The sequence below is a fragment of the Mastacembelus armatus genome, chromosome 20, assembly GCF_900324485.2.
Source record: "Mastacembelus armatus chromosome 20, fMasArm1.2, whole genome shotgun sequence".
In the NCBI taxonomy this organism is placed as follows: domain Eukaryota; kingdom Metazoa; phylum Chordata; class Actinopteri; order Synbranchiformes; family Mastacembelidae; genus Mastacembelus; species Mastacembelus armatus.
Window position 1 is genome coordinate 11,269,354 of NC_046652.1, and position 23,734 is coordinate 11,293,087.

General features: G+C 40.5%; 1 protein-coding gene across 19 annotated transcripts in view; it reads left to right on the top strand.

Annotated features, from left to right (window-relative positions):
* The first annotated feature begins 1,842 nt into the window (after positions 1-1,842).
* The window catches only part of scrib (scribble planar cell polarity protein), a 62,992-nt gene continuing 41,100 nt past the window's right edge, over positions 1,843-23,734 (top strand). For 14 of the 19 annotated variants that reach the window (XM_026292481.2, XM_026292485.2, XM_026292489.2 and 11 more), the window contains exon 1: positions 1,843-2,883. In XM_026292481.2, coding sequence (XP_026148266.1) covers positions 2,725-2,883 — 159 coding nt within the window. In that variant the 5' untranslated portion in view covers positions 1,843-2,724. The remainder of the gene's footprint in view (positions 2,884-23,734) is intronic. The other 5 variants (XM_026292500.2, XM_026292487.1, XM_026292494.1 and 2 more) reach the window with 1 other exon arrangement.

Sequence of the window (23,734 nt, forward strand, 5' to 3'; positions counted from 1 at the left end):
AGAAAAAGTGTATGACATGCTGTGGAGACAGGCTTTTAATCGAACTGCATTTAATAGGAGATGAAGGGAAAATGATCAATTGGATTATAGACTTTCTAAAGGTAAGAACCATTCAGGTTGAAATACGGGGCAGTATTATCACGTAAACATGATACACAGGCGGATGTAGTAAATCCATCTTCATTATGAGAAGTGGTATATTTGTTGATGGACCAGTGCATGTAGTAAGACTGTTTTTTGGAGGTGAATTAAATTTTCAGGAGACACACATTGGTTTACCTGGGGTAGACAAGCTATCAACATTAAATCAGAAAGGAAAAGTCAGTGGAGCAGAATTGGACTGAATTGGTATTGGTATTGGTATCAAAAGGAAAACATCTGCATTCATTCTAGAACAGGATGAGGATGGTAAGGAGCAGAGATAAAAAGAGGAAAGACCAAGTAGCAATTAACATTAATGAGAATGGGTCATAGCAGTCCTAATCAGGTCGTTGTGAACGCTGACAGGAAATAGAAACCATACAACATGTAACTGACTCATGCAGGACATACACAGTGGAAAGGCTCATCTAGTTAGAGAAGCTATGATTATAAGAAATCAGTTTTAAAAGTATTTTAGAATATAGGAACAGTGTGGAGGGCAGATGATTTTTGGGCTTATCAAATAAAGAATTAAAGAATGGTGAAAAGACAAGACAAAGGGTGACTGTACTGTGTCACTAACCGCTGTAACATCCCAAACAACAAGAGGATGTGAATTTGGGATGTTTCTTTACTCTTTTCCCCTTTATTTAAATAACTGGTTAACTTAATCCAGGATTAACAAACCAATCCTGTAATGGACAGTGCAAATGCATTTATTTTGTGATGTCACCACAGATTTTTAAACAGCTTCCCATTTCACATTGAGCTTTTATTTGTAACAAATGTACTATAAATTAAGAGAAAATATTTTAACCCTGTATCTCTGCAATAGACCAGGTGGAGTAATGTCTCCTTACAGGCAATAATTCATTAAATGAAAACATTATATTGTGGATAAAGACAGCATGGTGGATTGGTGGTTTGCGCTGTTGCCTCACAGCAAAGAAGGTTCCTGGTTAGAAACCCATCAGGGGCCTTTCTGTGTGGAGTTTGCATGTTCTCCCTGTGCTTGTGTGGGATTTCTCCAGGTACTCTGGTTTCCTCCCACAGTCCAAAAACATGCATGTCAGGTTGATTGGTGACTCTAAATTGCCCATAGGAGTGAGTGTGAGTGTGTGAGGTTGTTTGTCTCTATGTGGCCCTGTGATGGACTGGGGACCTGTTCAGGGTGGACCCCTGCCTTTCACCCAAAGAGAGCTGGGATAGGCTCCAGCAGATCCCTCTGACCCTAAATAAGAATAAGTAGGTATAGATAATGGATAAATGGATGTCTGACGAAGGTATTGTTTTTAATGAAAATAACATTGATGACAAAATTATTGATTTAAGCCTCACCTTAAATAAGATCTGATTCTGAATCCGTTTTATTTTTTTAATTTTGTGTTCAAGCACATGACTGGAAAACATATTCTTACATGCACTTGATCTGGGAGTAATCAGTTTCTGCACTGATTATAATGTTTGGGTGATGCAGCTAAAATAAAGGAGCAGATGAGCAAACCTTGGGTCATTTGAAATTAAACTTATGTTAGTGTGACTGTGTTATTTAATAATAATATTCCGGGCATGATGAGAAAAAACTGGTTTGCTATTATGAGAAAGCTTTAGTAGTAGTTGCTGTCACCCGCCGGTAGATGGCACCACAGCGTAAGTGCTCCTACTCCGCAGCGCGGTGGCGCTTCAGACCGAGCCCAGCCCCCCACACGCCAACCCGATCTACCTCGGTTCAACAAGGGGGCGAAGCGCGGCTGTTGGTCAAAGCTCCTACTCTCGGTGGTGGGATTTTATCTGGCGCAGTAGCGGAGCAGTCACCGGGCAGTTTCCTTGTCGTCTGTCGGGATGTTGGTACCACTGAGAGTTGTCCGGTCCAGGAGGTGTTTTGCGTAGTTTTCGTGGCACCATTGTTAGCTAACGGCAGGCACAAAGGTGTTCAGGGAGCTGCTAGCTGCTCGGAGCTAACACTAACTAGCCTGCTAACAACACAGCCGGTGAGGACCAACACGCTCACACGCTGCCGTACTCGGATTCATCTCTACCGGCCCGCTCCGGGGGTCGTGATAGTTGTTTATGTCGTATCTAAGTTAAGCGGTTGTATCACTGGTCGCCACCGATGACTGGGATACTTCAAGCAACGTTTCTACATCGCTCGGTCGTTGGCTGCATGTTTTCCAACTAGCCCCGGCAGAGCTCCGGGCGGATTCATGGATGGTGGCGGTAGCTAAAAAGACATTGTCCGTGGTAAATGCCCAAAAAGAAAGAGGAAGAGAAAGTGAGTACAAGACGTGAGGCAAGTGGGAGTTCTCAGCTGTGTTTATGTTAATATTAATTCCGGGGTGGATGACGCTAGGACGAACCTGACAGTCCTTGAACGCATCTGAGCTGAAACTGGGAATATCGCTAACAGATCGGAAGGGATTATTTTTGTATCTCTAAGTGGATTTCGGCCTTCTAATCAGGATCGTCGTGGCATCGTGGTCAGCGTTTGACCCACTCCCACAAAAGAACCTCCCCCCCTTGCTTCAGCCTCCGATGCGGAGATTTCAGTAGCACCGGCAACAAAATCCCACACGGCGGCTGGACATGCTGAAGTGTATTCCCCTGTGGCGCTGCAACCGCCACGTTGAGTCGGTGGACAAGCGGCATTGCAACTTGCAGACAGTCCCTGATGAGATATTCCGCTACAGCCGAAGCCTGGAAGAGCTTCTTCTGGATGCCAACCAACTCAAAGAGCTACCAAAGGTATGCAGGCTTCACAGACCAAGAATATGTCCTCGGTGTCATTCAGGGGTCTTGTACTGTTTCTGTAACTGAAGTGAAGATTTCCTGCCAAATGACAAATTCACCTCCTTCCACCACACATTTGCACACCGGCGGTGTTTCTGTTCATGCATGTGGAAGGTAAAGGTCAGTGCTAGGTGATACAGGCAGTAAAGCAGCTTGCATGACATCACCTGCTCAGGTACTTCCTTTTCAGTAAATGTGATTGTGTTCTGCCTTTGGTCATTCTGCCCTGCAGGCCTCTCTTAGTATTGATGATGGCCAGAAACTACACTCATATAAATCAGCTATGAACTTTACTCACTATGAGTCAAAAACAGCACAGCTGGTTAATGCTGTTTACCTTCACAGAGCTGAACACTGTCAAGCATTTCCAAGAACAGTGCTGCCTTAATTAACTTGAGTGAAATAAAATACACTGCGGAGAAAAGCAGGCCAGGTTGCTAGGACGTTTTTGCATGTAGGATGGGTAAACAGCTTTGGTCTAGGTTCATAGGGACCAAAACTGTAGTAATGGCATCAGTGGCCAGTTGGATTGGATGCAGTGTGGGAAGGCATGCGTGAAATGAGTTGCAAGGCTGTCCACACCCACACTCCCACTATTTGAAGTATGGCAAAAGTTCTCTTTGGATGGCCGAACAGTTTATTTTATGGGTAGCGAAATTGTTTTGTTTCTGTTCAAAGCTGCAGAACAAAACACTTGGTCAACTTTATGCTTGTTAAATTCAGTTCAAGGTATTGTTCGTTATTGGGGCAAGGCACTGGCGCTAGTTGAGATGGAGCAGGAAAATTTTATGAACACACTGTTCAGTAGTAGACGCTGTCAGTTTCTCACATTTCATGGCTCCAGTTTAGTGTTGGAAAGGGTGAGTGGCACATTCACTAATGAAAATTGTTCACAACTCAAGGTCAACAGTGGGAGAAATGTGGATACAAGGCTGCTTGTTACCTCATTTGTAAAAATAATAAATCATTTCAATAACAATAAATACATTTTTTTTGTTTTTCACAATGGATGCAGATTTATTACAGAATACTTTTTTGGCTGTTTGGTAAATGCTCAAAGCACAACCCGTTCAATAAATAACAAGGCTTAGCTAGTGACAGGTGGTATGTTTCCTTTACGTGGATCATACCTCTCAGACATCCACATTGTACCTGCTGCATGGCAGTGTGTCTGATGGATACAGCCAAGTGCTTTGGAGCAGACAGTTAACCGACACAGTCTCTGTGTGGTGGTTACTTCAACCAAGAGACATAAATTTGTGGTGACACAATGTCTCGTGTGGCTGCAGTGAATGCGTGCAGACACTAAGCGTATGAGCCCTGTCCTGCCCTCAGAGTCAGCAGGGCTTCAGTAAGGGAGCAGTGTGAGCGGTCGGGCCCATACGGGGTTGGCAACAAGGGCACTGACTGTATGATGAATGGCATTACCATAATGAGCTCACAAGAAAGTAAATAGGCTGAAGGCCTTTATGCCTTTTTGTGCTAATTCTCTGTCACTGTGTTTTCAAGTCAGAGATGAGTCTGTGGACTTGCTCTGTCTATTTTTAGATGTCAGTCTAACATCCCAGGTCATTTTTGCTCATCAGTTCATCCCATGGGCCTGTGAAGAGACTGCCTTCCATGACAAACAGCCTGGACAATGTTAGCATGCTTATTGGCTGCACCACCTCATGCAACATATGTCACAGAAAGAGGATAATTGGTTCAGATGTGACACCTTCACTACGTGTCACTTCTTTTAAATGGGGGGAATCCAGCCTGTTAGCAGGCGCATTCACAAGTACGCAGCCCAGTCAAGCACAGTTGCTTGGGCCAGGACGATTTATGTATGCAGTTACATTTTGAAACCACAGAAATATAAAATGACATAATATTACCATCATATTATTTCAAACACATATAACAGTTCAGTTTTATAAAATTAATGAAGGACAATAAAGCAATACTGACTTGCAGCAGTATTTAGTGCAGTGCTGCTGGGGGGTGGATGGTTCAGATTGTATTGGTAGGGGTTTAACATAGTGAACAGATGGAGATTTAGATGTCCTGACAGTTTCTTAAGTTTGTTGTGACACACCCCCACCACACTGCCCACCAGTCTTAGATTATACTCTCTGGGCTGAATATGTCACAGTGCCACATAAAACTTTTTGATAAATAATAATAAAAAAAGAGAAAGTAAATGAAAAATAGAATGAGTGTTTTTGTCAGATAATAATCACTGCACAGAAAATAAGTTCAGATAGTCCGATTCTGTTGTTTTTTACTGTTAGGATATTTATTTTATGACTTGTCAAGTAGTTTGCCATGAAGGAACTATGCTTTTAATTCAAATGCAAATGGAGTAATGGAGAAAATATTTATCACTTTTTAAAATGTTTGTATATATATATATATAGGAAGATCTCATGTTTGCTCAAGTTTTCAGTTGTCAAAAAAAGTACTTGTAAGAATCTGATTAAAAATAATACCTCCCACAGTACATGTCTGTGTATACTTTCAGCTAGTAAGGTTGCACTACAGTGATCTAAATTTGTTTTGCTGCACTGAAAACAATCCCTGCTTCAGAGATTATGCTGAGGAAGAGAGAATTATCTTTTTAGCCGTTCTCAAGTCCCATGACGGGTTACAAAGAAGTCCATTCACCAGTATGGTAGCCCCCCTAATATCTAATGTCATGGCCCTTTGTGTTTATCGTGTGGACTGCACTGCCCCTGAGCAGGCTTACGTTAAAGCTGCATGCATATCATGACTCAAGCAGTAATTTGTAAGATTGGAGAGACCTTTGGAGGAACCAGGTGGTCCCACAGGGATAGTAGGTAGCAGACCAAAAACAGCTGTAACACATGTGCTAGACTGAGTATATCTACTTGTTTTTGTCTTGGCTTTTCTATTGTTGAAATAGGAACAAATCCTTCATGGGTGTGTCCCCATCAGACTTTGCAAAACAGGTTTTATGCATGTTGCTCCCAGTATTATTACCTAATAGGTCCTGTTAGATACAGTTTATGTGTTACAGTGCTAATATCCTGCGTCAACATTTGCCGCAACCAGAAATATGGGAAGTGTTGTGTTCAGTAACTGGCGTACTAGGACATGTTCCATTGCTATTAGTGAATATTAGTGAATATGTGACTGATTTTGTGAGTTTGCCAGCTTTTGTTTTATTTCCTTGATAGAACAGCCACGTTAGTGAAATATTTTTGAAATGAGTATGTTTATGTTGTTTATGTTTAAATATGTTTATGTTGTTTGTATTGAATAAAGAGGAAGTATACATGCGTGACAAATAGGAAGAGTGACTTTGCAATCTTTTTAATCCTCTGCTGTCACCAGTGCCTTTCTGTGTGTGGTAACAGATCGGTGTCTAAAGGGCAGATTACGGCTTCACCCGCCCGTAAAAACATCCCTCAACACTACAGTTTTGACCCCTCTGCATACAGGCCAGTGCTTCACAGTGTATGCCTACTCTGCCTTCAGCTTTTCTGCTATTTGGATTTTTTTTTTTTTTTGGATCACACAAATACCCTAATAAAAATCTCAGTGCTTTTCACTTGGGTCCCTTGCGTATGTTCAGCCTTGGATCAAGTGAAACCCTTATTAGGAGACTTAATTCAGTTATTGATGGATGTGAATTGGTCTGTCATTGTTTACCCAGACTTTACCGGCCAAGTGTTTCATTTTGTCTCTTTGTTTTGTAAATATTTATCCCAAGGAAGACTAAAAAATGGCTGTGTTGGACTTGATAACTGTTTAATTCCTACTGACAGTGTGAGGAAAAAAATCCATCCTGCCTTGGCTTTTAAGCCAAAGTTTTTTAATAGTAGGTTTTATATAATTATATAAGTTTTATAATCTAGGACATGTACATGTCACACTTTGCCCTTTCAATGTACTTTTGAGTTCTGGAGTCTGTATCATCTTCCTGAATTTCCAGTTAACTCAATGGGAGAGCCCTGGTTTCTCTCTCCCCAGTGAATGGCTGAACTAGGCTAGGCCCAAGATAAATTACACCTGCCACTGGCCTCTCTGCGGTAAAACCACATCGTTACTCTGGCTCAGCTTTCTCACTCTTCTACTCTCCTCTCTTATGCTTTGGTATTATGCACTACTGTTTGGTGTAAATTAATGTAGATTCAAATTTGTGGTGTAAATGTTTTGTTTTCATGTACCAGACTTAAAGGTTTCCTCAATTTGTGGTTGTAATTGATCTAACCCCCACCCTGATTGCAGAAGACTACATCCATGAGAAAAACAGAAGTAGAGTTTTTTTTAAAAAAATCATTTCTTATCAAGCCCCTGCTGAGAGGATTAGGCTGTATCACAGTGCCTGAAAAGTGAAAGATATTCAGAGCAGACAAGGCCATGAAGAAACGACAATGTGAGAAATCTGAATTTCTTTTTGATGCAACAGCACATTCAGCAGGTTTCTTTGTCTGAGTTGATAACCAGCTGGCCTCACATCCTGCCTGCACCCTCCCCCCAATCTGGTCAGATAGAGGGGCAATGGGAGGTGTGTGTGAGTGTGTGAGAGAGAGTGAGTGAATATATAGTGGAGATGGTGGGGGTGTATTTTATTCCGGGGATGGATTAACAGAAGAAGAGGAGGGGCCTCTGGAACCTCTACTGGAGGAAGTGATCTGAGCTCCACTGATCCTTGCTCCTCTGCATCTTTGATGTTAGGGCCATCCATCCATCCGTGAATACCAGAGTCTGGGTTGACATGCAGTGTTAGGGGGGAAAGAAGTGGTGGTCACAGAACTAATGGGGGGGTCCGCTGGAGACTAGTGCACTAGTGTAGATGGATCTTGGTGCTCAACAAGCACACATCTCTCCGTCCCCTTTTCACAATGATGCATTCTTCGTGGGGAATAGCAGCATTATTAACTGTAATGTGAAGCCTGCAGTACACAGTACTACTATATGGGATGCAGTTACCCCTAGTATTTTTTATGTACATAAACCTACATACCACTGGTCCTCTGCTTTTCTTTATGACACTAACCTATTCCATTGGTTCATTGCTTTAAATCTTGAAATGCAGCATTTTTCTTAACCCCAGAATTTGATCAGTTTGACTCTTCATAGACACTAAATCAGTTTAGTAATTTTATTAATTGAATAATTTAATTTGACATTTCAAACATTTGCTGATTCAAGCTGCTTAAAGTATTTGGTTGCTTAAATGATTAATGTAATGTACATTAAGTACATTTGGGTTTTGGACCATGTATTGCACAAAACAAGTAATTTGAACAGCTTAAGATTGCTGCTTGAGTTAGGACTATATTAATTGAAAACAAAAGTTGTCAGATTGTTCAATGACGGATGTGATGATTTTTTTTGTCAGCCTATGAGCTAGAGAAATTATGTAGTTGTTCCCACCCTTTGGTGACCTAATGACTTTCAGCACAGTAACATTTCCTATTAATGTTTATGTTTAGGCTTTTGATATAACATGTCAAATTATTCCCTACCTGCCTGCAGTGGCAGTCTGTTTTGGACATTAAACTGGTCTGTACATTCATGTCATCGTTTCTTGCTATTCTCCCATGCACTCTGGCCTCAGTCACCAGCCTCAAAGGTAAACAAAGAGGCCAAGCTCCTGTGAATAATTGATGATTGTGGTGGCAGTGGCAGCTGTTTGCGATAGGGGAGGGTCTGTAGCTGTGCAGCATGTACTGCTGGAATACTGTGATAGGATATGAGATCTGCTGGCTACAGGCGTTATATACACACAGACAAGATGTGTAAGGTAATGCCAATTTGTCACTTTTTTTTTGTCCAATTGTGTTTATTGAATCCTCTCAGCAGCACTTGTGTACAAACCTCAAGACAAAAGGGCACACTGGTCGGCCTGTAGCCAGGGGCACAGAGTGGAATACTTAAATCCTTATGATAAACATAAAGCAAGAACAAATTCAAATTTGGCTGGCCACACTAAATGTAATCAATTTTAAAAACATGGTTGACCACAGATGTATGGAAAATTTTCATGAACTGATTTAAAATTATAATCCCTTTGAACATGCACAATAAATGTAAAACAATACATTATAAATGTCAAAATCACACGACAAACCACTTCTAAACAAAATACTTTTCACTTTTATTATTACATTTTTTAAAATTCATTATTGAATTTTTTTTTGGAAGTCCTGAATTTCCCTCCTGGGGGATCAATAAAGTGTTATCTGATCTAAATTGCACAGTACGACATAGGTTGTCTGCTGGAAAGGAAAAGTCTGAAACATACATTATTAGTTGCTGCCTGTCAATAAGACTTCGTAAATACAGGCATACTTATCAACTAGTTGTAATTACCTTGCAGGTGTTTGGTTTTTCCCATCTTTTCATTAAGGCTTGAGGTCATTTTGTGTAGTTGTTTATTCTGTGTGACTAAACGCTCTTTTGAAGGCATTTGCACATATTTTTCAGGTAATTTTCACATCATAGAACTGAAAAGAGGCTGTGCTGCAGTATTAACAGGTGAGGTTGGGAGTGGTCAAATTAGGCATTGATATTTCTTTGGCATGGCACACTATTTTGGAACCTTTTGATCATATAGGAGCTCAGGAACTACACTGTCAGTTACACACATGCCTCTTAAAGGCTAAACTGTCACTACTGATGTCCCTGTGGGCGAATAGGTCACCTAGGATGGCATTAAACCAAACCACAAACAAATGCTGCCCTTTATCTGCTGGCCACACAGAGTCATTGAAGGCATCAATCTATCACTATGAAATGTGATAGTCCTCACATCCTCAGTCCACTTTTCTTTCTCTACCAGTGATTTTGCATGGGTCTCATATCCATCCGATTTAGCATGTATGGTGGACGATACTTCCAAGATAAAGAGAAGGAAGCAGTGTACTTGCATGGGCTTTAGCATTTAGCTCGGGCACTCAGTCAGCATCTAGGTTGGGGCCAGTGTGATTTGTTGACGGCCATGTTTTTCTTGTTGATTCCATTTGTTGGGAGCGTCTGTGAACAGGAAGTGGGAATAATCAAGTGAACCATGGAATGCCCTGTTTTTGTGTGACCATCTCCAGTCTGCATCTTGTTTTGTAGAGCCTTTAAGGGACTCTACGCATGAAAACAAGAGGTTTTTAGGTTTTTAGGCCTATGTTTTATGTTGTTTACCCCAGCATCTCTCTCCGTCTGAGTAGAGCCCTGTTTCTGTTTTGTTCCCCACCCTTCCCTCTCTCTAATACACACACACAGAAGTGTCTGTAACTGATTGTGTTTATGATAAGTGCTGTAAAGCACCTTGTTTTCCTGTAATCCTACAAGATGTGACACTGGCTGATAAAGGAATGTTAAGCACAGGAGCTCAAGAGTCATGATAAAGGAGGGCTGTAATACACTTGCGGCTACAGCAGTGTTTACTACCATGATGCCAGTGTCTGCCCCACTTGAAAAAAAATGTTTCAGTTGACTCACTCTTTGCTAACATTTGGTTCCATTTAGGGAATGTTTTTTCCCCAGCCCAGCCAATTTTGATTGATGACTGTCTCGAAAATGCTATGTAGTGCATTTCTGAATAGCAGAAATGTTTGTACTCCATTGAGAAACGCTGTCTCTCCATTTCTTTTTATTTCTAAGCTCTGATAACACTGCTGTACATGAACAGTACATCAACCTATGCAGCCAACAGCGCTCATTTAGTGTCTAAAATGTTACAATTGAAACAAAAACTGCAAGTCTATGATCTGAATGTGCCCAAATAAGAAACTAATGCTAATAGTAATCCATCCTGACCATGAACTAATCTGGGAAATACTTTAAATGTGTGGTAAACAGTCATACACCGAGGTTGCTTGTATTTGCACTGGAGAGGTTTTACCAAACAGCTGGACAGGCATTTATGTGCAGCCATCCATACGTTTTCCACATACACACATTTTTGACACAAATTTATTTTTTAGTGCACAGACATACAGTATTTACCTACTGAATAATAAAATTCCAATCTGCGGACTATCAATTACAACATAGCTAAATGTGTGTTGTCTGCTACTTATTCTTATTGATTGCACTATTGATTTTGTAGTCACTTGACTATTGACATTAGCCAAGATCAGTGCATGATGTCTATATACTATATATAAGGAAATCTGCTGTGTTCTTACTAGATTATTGCATTTTCTGTGATACCTATACTGATCAATGTTTTATTTGAGTCTATCAACAATCTCTTATTTACAAGGGTTTTATTTAGGTTTTATCATAATTTTCTACCATTTTTTATTGACTTTAAGTGTGATTTGGTGATAATGGATAATAGATAATTAGATAAAAGTGTTATTTTATTTTAAAAAAGTTTAGTTGTATTGTTATTTTGTAGTTATTTAAGCAGGTTGTGTTGATGTTCTTTTATTATCTTGTGCTAATGCATTTCATCTTGCTGCTGCATGTCAGTTCGATTAGTGTTTGTCTGCAAATTTTGCAGAGCACTGTAATCATATTAATTTCAGGACTATACATAGAAAATACTGTCATTACCGATATAATCTGCTGATTATTGAAAGTTTGATCTGTAAAACATAAGAAAACTGGGAAACATGTCCATATATCCTAGAGCAAAAGTTTTGACGGTTTATTTTGTTTGACCAACTATTGAAAACCCCAGAAGTATTCAGTTTACTTTTAATGCAAGAATATAGGAAAAGCAATACATGTTCACATTTGAAAACCTGGACTCATTAAATTACTTTAACAATCAACTGATTACTGATTTGGGACCATCTTTTTCATATGTAAGGAGTTTAGAATTTAACAATGATACAAGGTCATGGTTAGTTAATTGGTTATTGAGCAAACACAATATTACACAGACTGAGTGTGTGGGTTGTGCCACATGGCCAGTTCCAGGCACCTAATAGAGAGGTGCTGATGGGTGAATGTCTGTGTGCACGACACAGAGAATAGATTAGAGGTCGGTTGAAAGCCCAGCAGGGTTCTTTGGAGACAACAAAGCAGTATGCACGCATGTATGTGTCATGCTCATGCCAGGAATGAATAACAAACGAAGCAGTAACAGGTCTATTGAAAAGGAGATGGCAGCAAATTTGTGTCTGCTGCGTGTGTGCATGCAAGTGTGCACATCAGCGGTCCTGTAATTAGACCCCCGGGTGCATCTAATCACCTCCAGTGCAACAAAAATGCCCTGATTTTGTGTGAATATGTTTTGGCCTCAGCACTTAACCCTTTTCTTTGCTGTGTCTTGTGTTGATGTCGTAGCTTTTATGTCAGTTGACATGGTCACAGCAGACCAGAAAAATCTGAAGACTGATTTGGCAAGTGTTGATAGTTAGGGCATTGTTTACTGTAAAAGGGCTGCTATTTTAACTGAAGGAATTGCAACATTTCACAATGTACCTCTTTGTGTTCATTGTGTCTGCTTTCTTCTCCCGGCAGCGTTCTAATAATATTTCTCCCATCATGGTTATAGGAGTGTTCAGACAGACTTCACAAAATAATATTTAGCTTTACTACAGAAAATAAAACTCTTTTGCTCTTAAGCATGTGCTTTTCTCTTCCTTTCTGCTCTTTAATTAAATAAAAAGACAATACTATTCTTTATTCGTGAAACACTTTATGTAACTGGCTATTTAAAAAAAAAAAAAAACAACTTTCCCTCAGTAATGGCTTTGTTAATGTCTAAAGCATTTGAGAAAAGTAAGCAACGTGCTGTGCTCTGTATAGTTAATACGGTGTAGTTGTGTTTGCAACACAGCACGTGACATCTGAGGAAATACAGGCATGCCTGGAATCTGCAGGAGTTTGCCTTGCCCTCCTTAAGCTCCACTCATTCCTCTCTCTCCGTCTCTCTCTCTCTCTCTCTCACACACACACACACACACACTTGAACTTTCTCATTTTACGTTCCTGTCGGTGAAGCCCACACACATACACTATACATAGCCTCAACGCTGAAGCATGCATGATATGCACATTTGCTTTAGCTGAATTGTCAATCTAATCAAGCTCTTAATTTCTGTGTCACCATATTTAGGACAAGCTTTCTTGTGTTTTTTTTTTTTTTTTATTGCTCCTGTTATTATGGTGTTTTAATTAACTAGTCTGGAATTAAATCACAAATGGAGCTAAGCTCAAAAAAAGGAAAAAAATATAACTTGCGGTGACCTTCCTGTGATCTTCCTCAGGTAATTCCTGCGCATTGATTCTTAGATGTGAACTAGCAGTATTTTCAGATTAGGACACGTCAATAATTTGTTTAATGTGTGTAGCTTAGTACATTTCTCTATTATCCGTATCTGTTTGAGTGCTGGAGGGGTTTTACCTATAAAAGACCATTGAAGTCTCTGAACTGGTAGTACAGATGTTTACTGTAACTTGCTGTTACAGTAGTTTTCCACTTTGTGCATAGCAGAAGTTCACGCATTGCTACAGTAATTACATTGAAACTCTCAATAATACAAATTGAGTTTAAATTGGATCATCCTTTTCAGTTATCTGCTTTTAAGTGGCAAAGCCATGACACGTGTGTGTCCATGACTTACCACAGGTTGCAAGAAGAACCTTTTATATTTTCTGTTATCTTTTTCACTATTACCCCACATTAAGTCAGTGCTTTTCAGGTTTGCATATCTGGAAACAAGGGGTTACAGACTGTAGGAGTAGTCTGACACAGACCACGGTGTATAGTCACGGGTTAGTATGTGAACAGCGATTGTATGCATGCCGCTCAGCAGACAAATGGCTCTTTTGAGGATATGAGCATGTCAGGTAAGGTCAATGACAAGAGCAGAGTTTAGCCATACTTACATACATACAGACTTTTGTCATCTCATGTACTGTGTTAGAAAATCATAGCATGTTGGATAACATACAGAAAATGAAATCTGTGCTCTACTGTGTGATTATTTTTATGTTTTTAATCAGGTTCCCCTCTGATGCCTATTTCCACTATCCACAAACCAGGTTCAAGGCATCTGACATGTAGAGGAGCATGCCTTAGACTGCCACTGGTGCCACTGCTTGAATATGGGCTTAGGGCTAGCGTTTTGGTTGTTCTTGGTGATGATCCTCTCTGGAGTCATGTGGGAGGGGGTGTGCAAACTCTGTAATTATACCGTCTCCATGCCATATTGTAAATCTAAGTAACATTCTTGTCGTGTGTTTTCTATTGAAGATATTTGTATGTATTAAAGTCCTTTGGCACAGTCTTTCTAAAAGAAGTCCATAACATACAAACAAAATGAAGACGTAAAGTCATATAACATCACAGTAAAGGTTTCATAGTTTGTGATGATTCAATGCAGATGTTCACATACAATGTGACATCATTTGTTATCTTTATCTGTGATAGTGTCTCTGAGTCAAGTGAAGCTCAGTTTTCATGTCATTGTCAGTTGAGCGTCACTAGGGAAGTTTCTTCTTCCTTTTTCTCCGGGCTTCTTCACTGAACAAACGCTGGTCTCCTAGGTGATGGATCTCCCAGGGCCAGTGCTTTGCCTGATCGCCCTTAACCTATGTTGTCAAGGAAGGGCACCAGATGGGCCGGGGTTTCCCTGTCACTACAGACCTACTATACCTCCGTGTGTGCCCAGAGGCCCTAGCAATTGCTGTTTCAGATCAGCTTGAAAGACAATAACCTTGGCCTCTGCTTGAGCCAAACATGTTATACAGAAGCAAGAGAGACAGAAGACCTGTTCGCTTCGCTACGCTTTGTCCTTGGGCCTAGAAAAAGCTACGGATGCAAGGCAGAGAAACTTTATAGCAACAACTAAAGTGGAGCAGTTATTTTTCCACAGCAGCTGGGATCCTAGATCAGTGAACTACATAGAGGTGACTTTGTGCTACTGTTGTCAACCACTTGTTTCCATACTGTACTAGATATTTTTAAAGTTAAAAAAATTCTAAATGTACCTGCAAAAATCCTATGTAATAAAGACTACATACATACAGTAAATTAAGCAGCTTAACTAAATTATTTGTATTCTGTTAACATGGAGTGCCATATGGAAGAGTACATTTCTGCTAACTTTAACCTTTTCTAATTTATTTACTGAAAAACATTCAGAGCTGTAATCCATAATCATTGGATCCAGGCAGGACTGACAGATGTTTGAGCTCATGTCTATGCAGCACAAGGCTGACTGCTGATGCCAGATGAAAGGGTTACTTCTGTGACTCAACCAGCTCTGTAGTTGAGTCATAAATTTATGCAAAGGAATTAATGTGACCACTATGTTTCACACAATTTGTCAATTAATTTCAGTAGGTGGGAAAATATTGACATTATAATTTACTGAGATCAGATTGGTATTTTTAATATGCAGAAAGCTCCTTTCCCAGCTCTAAAGTCTCTCTCACCATAATGTAACATAATTGTTAGCTATTATATGTGATCATCAGTCCTACTCAAAGCCATTCTTGCTGTTCAGTGTCATCCCACATACTCGATGACTTGGAAAAACGTACAGATAAATACTGCGTAAGTAATGATCATTGTTACAGTGTCACAGAACCTGGCAGCAAAAAATAAAGTCTTAGTTTGAAACCTGTGTCCCCCAAAATCTGTGCATTTGAAAATGTACCTGCTGGTCTGTCAGTCTACTGGCATAGGTCACCCACATATTAACACTGTATCTGAAACACTAGTGAGGCTGTGGTATGTCAATAGATGTCTATTTTGTCAATTTCAAATGGCCAGGGAACATTAATGAGAAAGAAATGTGAAGACCTGCTGCAGTAGAGTGAATGCCACAACCATTATTGGAAAATGAAAGATACCGAGGCACATGATCCTGTGAGGGAGGCCACAACCTGGACACACACAATGAGTCTCTTGTACAAAGACGGCTTGTGCACACACTTTTAGTTAGGTTTTTTTTATGGTACAGCCGACTTCTTGGCTAAAATATGTCAAATTTCTGCATGCAGTCATCAAAAGGTTTTGGTAATACTTTGCAGTTGTTTCTGTATTTCAAATAACTTGTTACACTACAGGAGTAAAGATATTTCTTTAGTATCGTATCTATTATGAGATTGTTTGTGCTGCAAACGTTTTTGGTCATGTTGGTGGTATACTAACTAGCCAGCAAATTACTTGTGTAAACTCTGGCGGGACATTTGTTGTCAGAGGCTGTGGTTGTCTTGTTGGTACCCTGCAGCACGTCTTCACTGTGCGACTAACTCAGAGCTGGCAGGCAGGCAGCACATACCGGATCCAGCCCATCCAGGAAAGAGCCAAACGTCCTCTGTGGACTATAAACAATAGGGCTTCTAGTTTTGTGTCATGTTTGTGGGAACATTGAAAAAGCATGTGATGAAGTCAGGGAAAGGGGGGTTGGGGGTGGAGGGCGTCCTCTGTAGTTTTTGAATTTCCTGTGCGCTCATTTGTTCTTGCTGTGCGAGAGCATAAATGCAGAATCTCATGACAATAGCTCAACTAAACAACATGGTCTAAATGGGAGCTGTGTGCATTTGCTTATCTATTTATCTATCAGCTAGTAAATGTTGCATTCAAAATTTGGTCCCATCTCTGTGTTCACTTGTGGTCATGCTTTGCCCAGTGACTTCCCAGACACCTGCAGGACCAGTCATTATTTACATTTTCAGGCAGTGTTGTTGTTGATTATGCCACACCCTTTTTTGGACAGAGGCCTTTACATGAGGATTATCTCCAGAGGATCTTTCCAGCATGGCTCAGCATAGCAGCTCATTCCTTTGGGCATATCGTACAGACACATGCCATTTTATAGTTTTAATTAGTATAGTTTTGATTATGTTGCATTATTCTTCAATTTATTTATTTATTTTTTTAAATCAGGTGGAAGACCGGCTTTATAAAACCTGAAACGGAGACAAAATATAAGCAGATGCAAGAGCTCGGAAAAGATCAAGTTCAAGGCTTTGAGCTCGACTGCTGCTTTGAATTTGGTTTGGATTGCAAATTTGCACTGGGCTTCAGTGCTAACTCTTTCTCCTTCTGTGTCTTTGTTTTAATCAAGACACATGGTGTGCCAGGACTTGTGCTGCAAGCTTTTCTATGACTGAGACAGTTATAGTAACCAAAGCACTGGACTAATGCCCACCAATATGGTAACAGTGGAGGGATTACTAGTCTATTTTTAAAATACTTAATTGCACCAAGCCATCAACGTTCTTGGTTGCAGAGAGCATAATCAAGAATGCCACATACCACATTGTTTACTATTATTATAGATCTGTTTTTGGGAGGTAAATATAGTTTATTGCACTTCAGCATTTTCACTGTTGAATAACAGGCTACACTTTCACATTTTCTGTACTCAAACTTGGGTATGATGAAAAAAAACAATCATTTGCCCCTATTTAAAATAAATAAGCAATTATATTGATCTTTCAAACATGTTGATCTTGATCTCAGAACATGTGTAGTACATATGGATGTGTCACAAAGGTGCTCTTTAGCCAAGTGTTTTTGTAAGAACCTCTTAGCTACACAATGCCATGCCCACCTGTTCCCTTTCAATCTTCCCTCAGCCTTTTGGAGGCTGTTTTAACAGACACAGGTGTGATATATGTAGGATTTCTTTTTTTATCCTGGTGTATGTTGACATTGTAGCAGTCAAATACAAATCTGTTAGATGAACATTTCAGGCCTCCCACTTGGCTAAATTCAGGCAGAGACATAATAGTGTTGCACCTGAGCAAAAATCTAGAGCATTCCCAGGAATGAAAGTGGGAAAAGCTCCTCTTGTCACTCTGGTTGTTTATTAACCATGTTGAATTTGGACAAAACATTTGGCACACATAGTAGCCAAGTGGAAAGCACTGTAGTGTATTTTCAGTGGGTAGTTTGCCATCTTTAAGGGGGAGGGGCACATTTTCATTGTTTGAAACTGTGTGCCCTGAATAGAGGGTTCCCTCTTTTCCGGTGAAATTCTTGTTTTCTTCAGTCTAAGTCGTTCCAGGCCTCCCCTGTTTATACAGACTGGGATGGCGTAAATACCCCAGTTCCTTCACATTCATAGAATTAAAAACAGACATACATAAACTGTATAAGGCCAAACTGTTTCAGCCAAGGTGATCCATCCACTCATCACTAATTCTGTCCTGAGTCATCCTCATTAGAATTAATCAATTAATAGATCAAACCGAGAATAGTTTTGATATATATATATGTGTGTGTGTGTGTGTGTGTGTGTGTGAGTGTGTGTTTTTTTTTTTGTTTTTTTTTAACTTTCTGGCTTTGGAATGAGTGTGCAGGCATTATCTTTCATTAGTTAGGTAATTTGGATAGCTTGACACCTATAGAAGGGATATGCATCATATAATTATTTATTTTTCTAATCCAGGCGATCTTAACCACCACACACATGCAATTTTTTCTTGTTCATACAAATTTTTTCTGGACTCACAAGTACTCAAATCCTTCGCTTAAGTAAAAGTAGAAATATCACACAATAAAATTACACTATTATAACTTTTGCACTGAACATTTTTACTTAACAAAAAGTATAAAAGAAGCATAGTATAAAAATATACTTGAAGTACCAAAAGTAAAATTACTTACTGCTGAGTGGCACATTTGACATTAATGTATATTACATTATGTATTCATGTATAATGTATGTTGTTATGAGATAACGGTGGAACTAATCTTAATTGTTAACTATATAGTTAAAATACAGCTGGTTAGCTTATGAACTTGTCACAAGGGAATAGTAAGGTTTTAAAATCACTATAGTGTAGTAAAAAGTGCAGTATTTGCCTCTGAAATGTTCTGAGGTATACCTGAGTACATGTACTTTCCACCACTGGTAGTGATAATGGCGCAGTTGCTATCAAAACAGCAAGCTGCACCTTTTATCTCTTCTTACCGTCTTTCTAACATTCTGTTGTGTCGTGCACAACTGCTAATGTGTTGCAGTAGGCTCAGACGTGGCTTGACCTGACTTTCAGCTGTATTTGCTCTACGCACTGATCAAAGTCACCGGGACAGGTGTAAGTAGATGTAAGTTAATCAGGTTGTCACTCATAGTGACTTAACCACGCCTTTCACTCTGTGTGGCCTGTTCAGTCCAGGGATGGGAGCCAGAATAGAGTAGTCATAGCTGAAAGCCCCACTTAAGTGAAACACAAACACTAGCTTGCATATACATACCTTCTTTTTTTTTTTTTTTTTCCTGGCACGCAAACAAGTGAATACACATGCAAAGCCATCTGCATTCTTTAGATATATTTCTTGTAGATCGTGTGCGACTATGATTGATTGAAGTTAACAGAATGAGTTTTATTGATGTATCAAATGAACACGATGCTTCATCAGTGGAGTTCAGTGTGTGCAAGCATATATACACACACACACACACACACACACACACACACACACACACACACACCCCTCACCCCTAAGTAACAGACACGAGAGGCAGAGTGTGTGGGAGACAGTAGGTGAGGGCAGAGGAAGTGGAATGTAGGTTTATAGCGGCGGGTAGGTGGATGGCTGTATTGCTGCTCTGATGTGTGTGTGAGTGTGGGTGTTCTGATGAGTCCAAAGGGAACATTGTACTCCACGCTGGTTATGAGGCACAGTGGACCAGACAAAGCCACATTAAGACAGTCTGTCGGTTTAAAGCATGTTTTGGTTTTGATACATAAATGACATTAATCATCTGTCAGGGACAAGGGCAGTAAGTCTATAGTTTGGCAACATAATTTAGTCTCTGTCCCTCTTAGTGTCCAGAGCACTGTGGGAGATCCAGTGTTTACCCTCAATTCTTCATTAATAATCCACCATCACTCCCTTTCTCTCAGATCACTCCTCTCTAGTTTGCACACAATCTATCTTTTCTGTTCTCCCCTCTTGTCATCTCTATCCTTCTTAGTCATTCTTGCCTTTTGTTATCCTTTGCCACTTTCCTCTATCAAGTCCTCATCCTTGCATTTCTGGCCCTTTCTCTCTTCACTGCGGTGCCCTTTTGGACAATGGAGGAATCCCTAGCCTAGCTGCAGGAGGGGGGGATACAAAGGCTAGCCTATGATTGACAGCCCTGTGTGGGGCAGGCTGCTTGGCCTTTGTCCTTCTGCCAAGGAAAATGGAGGGAACCCAGGGGGGTGGAGCGGCGAAGGAGGAGGGGAAAAGCACCAGTTACGGTGTCATTCATGTGTAGAAGCTTTGGGAACTTTGAGTTTCAAACAGCACTCCACAGGGGGAGGGGACGCTGTGGCCAAATAGCAGAGCAGCATCAGCCTATATTGCTTCATTAGCACTGGTCTTGAGATGACTGCAAAAGTCTGCTGCTTTTACTTTCAACTTCACATAGCTCTGCACTGAAAGTATTGTGTTTAGTCAAATGAGGAAGACTGATTTATTTTTTGTGCAGATCTGCCTGGTGCTAGAGCTGTCTTGTGTCTGTGGTTTATACAACAATGACTGTAGCTGTGTATAGAAACGAGTGTGCAGTAATGAGTCTCACCTTTTGAGTGACCGACCAAGTTAGTCAGTCAACCAAATCTTCTCTGCTCTTTATTTCCCCGGGTAAGTCCATGCCAGCACAAAAGCATGTGCTCTCCCCTCCCCTCTCTTTAAGCCCCTCACCCGAGTAGTGTGTGTGTGTGTGTGTGTGTGTGTGTGTGTGTGTGTGTGTGTGTGTGTGTGTGTGTGTGTGTGTGTGTGTGTGTGTGTGTGTGTGTGTGTGTGTGTGTGTGTGTGTGTGTGTGGTTTGTGTGCATTGTAAGGGAGTGGATATTGGGACAAGTGGGGATATAACGACTAGCCGATGGGGCAGTTTGGCACAAGATTAAGAGGCTCTGGAATGTGTGAATAGGAATACACTTATAGAGGAAAGGAAGTGTGTTATGGTAAAACAGAAAAGTTAGGAAAGATCATAGGAGAGTGGTACAGAATTTGACTTGCTCTTTTTGGCAAACTTGGAGATGAGTTGCTTGGTTGATTAAATGGTATTGTAGGCAACCTGAACAAGTTAGTTCAACGCTTTTGTTGTGTGTGTGTTTTTTTTTTTTTTTTTTTTTTTTTTTTTGGTTTTGGTTTTGTTTTGTTTTTAAATACCAGTTTTATGTTCTATGTAGAAATTATATTAACTATTCCTTTGCTGCTGGAATTAAGGCTTTTATTTTATAGGTTTTTAGTCATTAAACATACCATAGGTTAATAAATAAGGGCAAACATGAACTGTGGTGTTTGGCCCCACAAAGCAGGAAAAGACTGAATATAGCAATATGTGTTAGTATGTGTGTTTGTCTGTGATCTGATGGCACGATTGGAGGAAATCATAAGCTAACGACTCACTTGACTGAAACACTGCAGCCTCTGTGACCATCGGGCTTCGGCTCACTGCACCTACAGTGGACCGTTACTTTTGCAGAGAACATAGTTTACACATACACACTTGGCCTCTTGGATGTCTGTAATCACATTTTAATTAGTTTGCTGGAGTGATGTGAGGCCCGCAAGCATTAACATTCCTCGCTGTGAATTTACAGTCTCTTTTTGCACACATAAACACTCTTAAACAAACACCCACTGCTGCTAATACACACGAAGACACAAATATACACATTGAGATATTGCACTGTCCCCCAAACTCACATGCTAAGTCCAGTTACTATAGCCAGTGCTCTTGGAAACCTTAACCAAAGTAAAACTAAGACTGTCAATAGAGGCGCATGCTGATTTTGAAGGCCTAAAGCACAGGATCTTCTCTCCTGTAACTTAAAGGTGTCTGCAAAATGCACAAGCATGTATGCACACACATACAGACACACATCCTGAGGTGCATTAACACGTTCTGAGTGGAATGTAAGCTAAGCAGGGTGATGCAGATAAGATAAAGCAAAGCATTTTGCGACTGTACACACATACTGACGTGCATTGTTTCTTTTACACAGTGTCTCAGTGTCTCGGTTTGCAAACTCGCAGCTCTTTGCACAGGTTGCTCATGGCTGACTAGGCTTCATTCACTGTAACATAATGGGGGGTAGTGCAACACACCCACACCACAGAACCCATTTCACACTAGCTTGAGTTGGCCACATTGTAGATGTTACATAGACCCAATCCTCCTCTGATTAAAACCTTAACATAGTCCAGTCTGTGCAGCTGTGTTACTATAGCCGCCTAAACCACTGTTAATGTAATTCATCTGCATTATTTTTCTCTGCAATTCAGTTTGAGTTGTAAAGAGCATATTTTCTGTTAGGCCATTTAATTGTGAGTACTGAAGTGGCACACAGACGTTTGATTATCTTTGATTATTGCTTGGGCAAAAGCAAAACTAGTACATAGTATTTTGATGGTAGTTTGGAAGTGGGCTGTGATGACTGGTATGCAGTGCATTACTGTCAGTACTCTAAGAACCCACACTGCCCTCTGCTGATATGGCTGTCATCTACCCATCTCACTCCATTTTATTCCACTGTACTGCATGTCTGTTCAGTTTCACCCCCTTCCTTAAGCAAACAGTTCTTGTAAGATCCTCATTAAAACATTCCCAGTTGCAAAGCTCTAAAGGAAATGTGAAACAGCGGTTTTCACCATTGTGTTGTCTCACTCTGCAAATGGTTACACAATCGGTGTCTGGCAAAGGCTGGCTGAGTGACAGAGCAGACTGCTGTGGCTCACAAATACAATGATGAGAGTGGTGGTACACTAAATCCCTTTGCCCCCACTTCTTATTCCAGTTGACCTCTCAACCCGTGCAACACTGCTGGCCGTTTATTATGTAACTTGAAAGTACAAGGAGGCCAGGTCCAGTTTTCATCAACGGAATCAGCAGTTACTGAGTTTTCTGAAAATATGTGGACACATAAAATAGTAAAATATTGATGATTGGACAAGTTATTCAGTGTCTTATAGTTTTTCAGATCGCTATCACCGCTGTGTGTCACGTCATAGTTGTTTTTGTAGAAAAACGCTGACGAGCCTGTCTGCAAGCGGCTACTCTTGAGTAAATGGCCATCTCTGTGAGTGATCATCATTAGTTGTTCACTGACATGATTGCATTAGTATCTAGCTTTCCCTCATTTCTGAATCCAGCTCTGGATGATATCATGAGAGGTTAAGAATGCACTGACGCAAAAGCTTTTATTAGGCGAATAGTCTAATCTGAAGGGAAGAATTGCTGATGGTCTGTTAGGGGTAATATGGCTAGTCATACTTCATGTGAGGAAAAAGTTGAAGCTTCCCCAGCGTTTTTGTAGAGCTATTTCTTTTGACTTGTTTTTAAGTTTTACGTTTGTTCTTTTATCTGCAGCATGCATTTTCAGATCTCACTCTGAGTAGCTTCCAAGTGTCACCTGTTCTGCCAGTAAGAATCCCTCCCCTCCTGCGGGCTGGGTCCCATCTGGGCTTGGCCCCAGTCACATGGTCGCCTGAGCTCCTGTTTCCTGTTCCTGCCATCTGATACCTGTCACCTGCTACTCAGTGAGCCAACACCCTCTTTGTCTCGCTGGCTCTGTACTTTCATGTGTTTATCTTCTCACGCCTCCTGCCATTTCACTCTCCAGTAGATGGAGAATATGAACTAATATGAACTATAAATCTAATGCTGGGAGATTTTTTTTTTTATACTGGGGAAAGTACTGACAAGCTCAGTCTTGTACTGAGCAAAAACCCAGGCAGTTTGTGAGATTTTTGCTGTTATGGCCACGTCACTCCAACACGCAACACAATACACATTTAGCAGCTAAGAGCAGGAAATGTCTGTCACTGAAGAACAGAGTACAGCTGAACTGCAGCATTCTTCACTTTGGCAGTGTAATTGTAGAGAATTGTCACAGAGTATTGTATTGAGTGTGTGTACAGAAACCTGACAATACACATCAG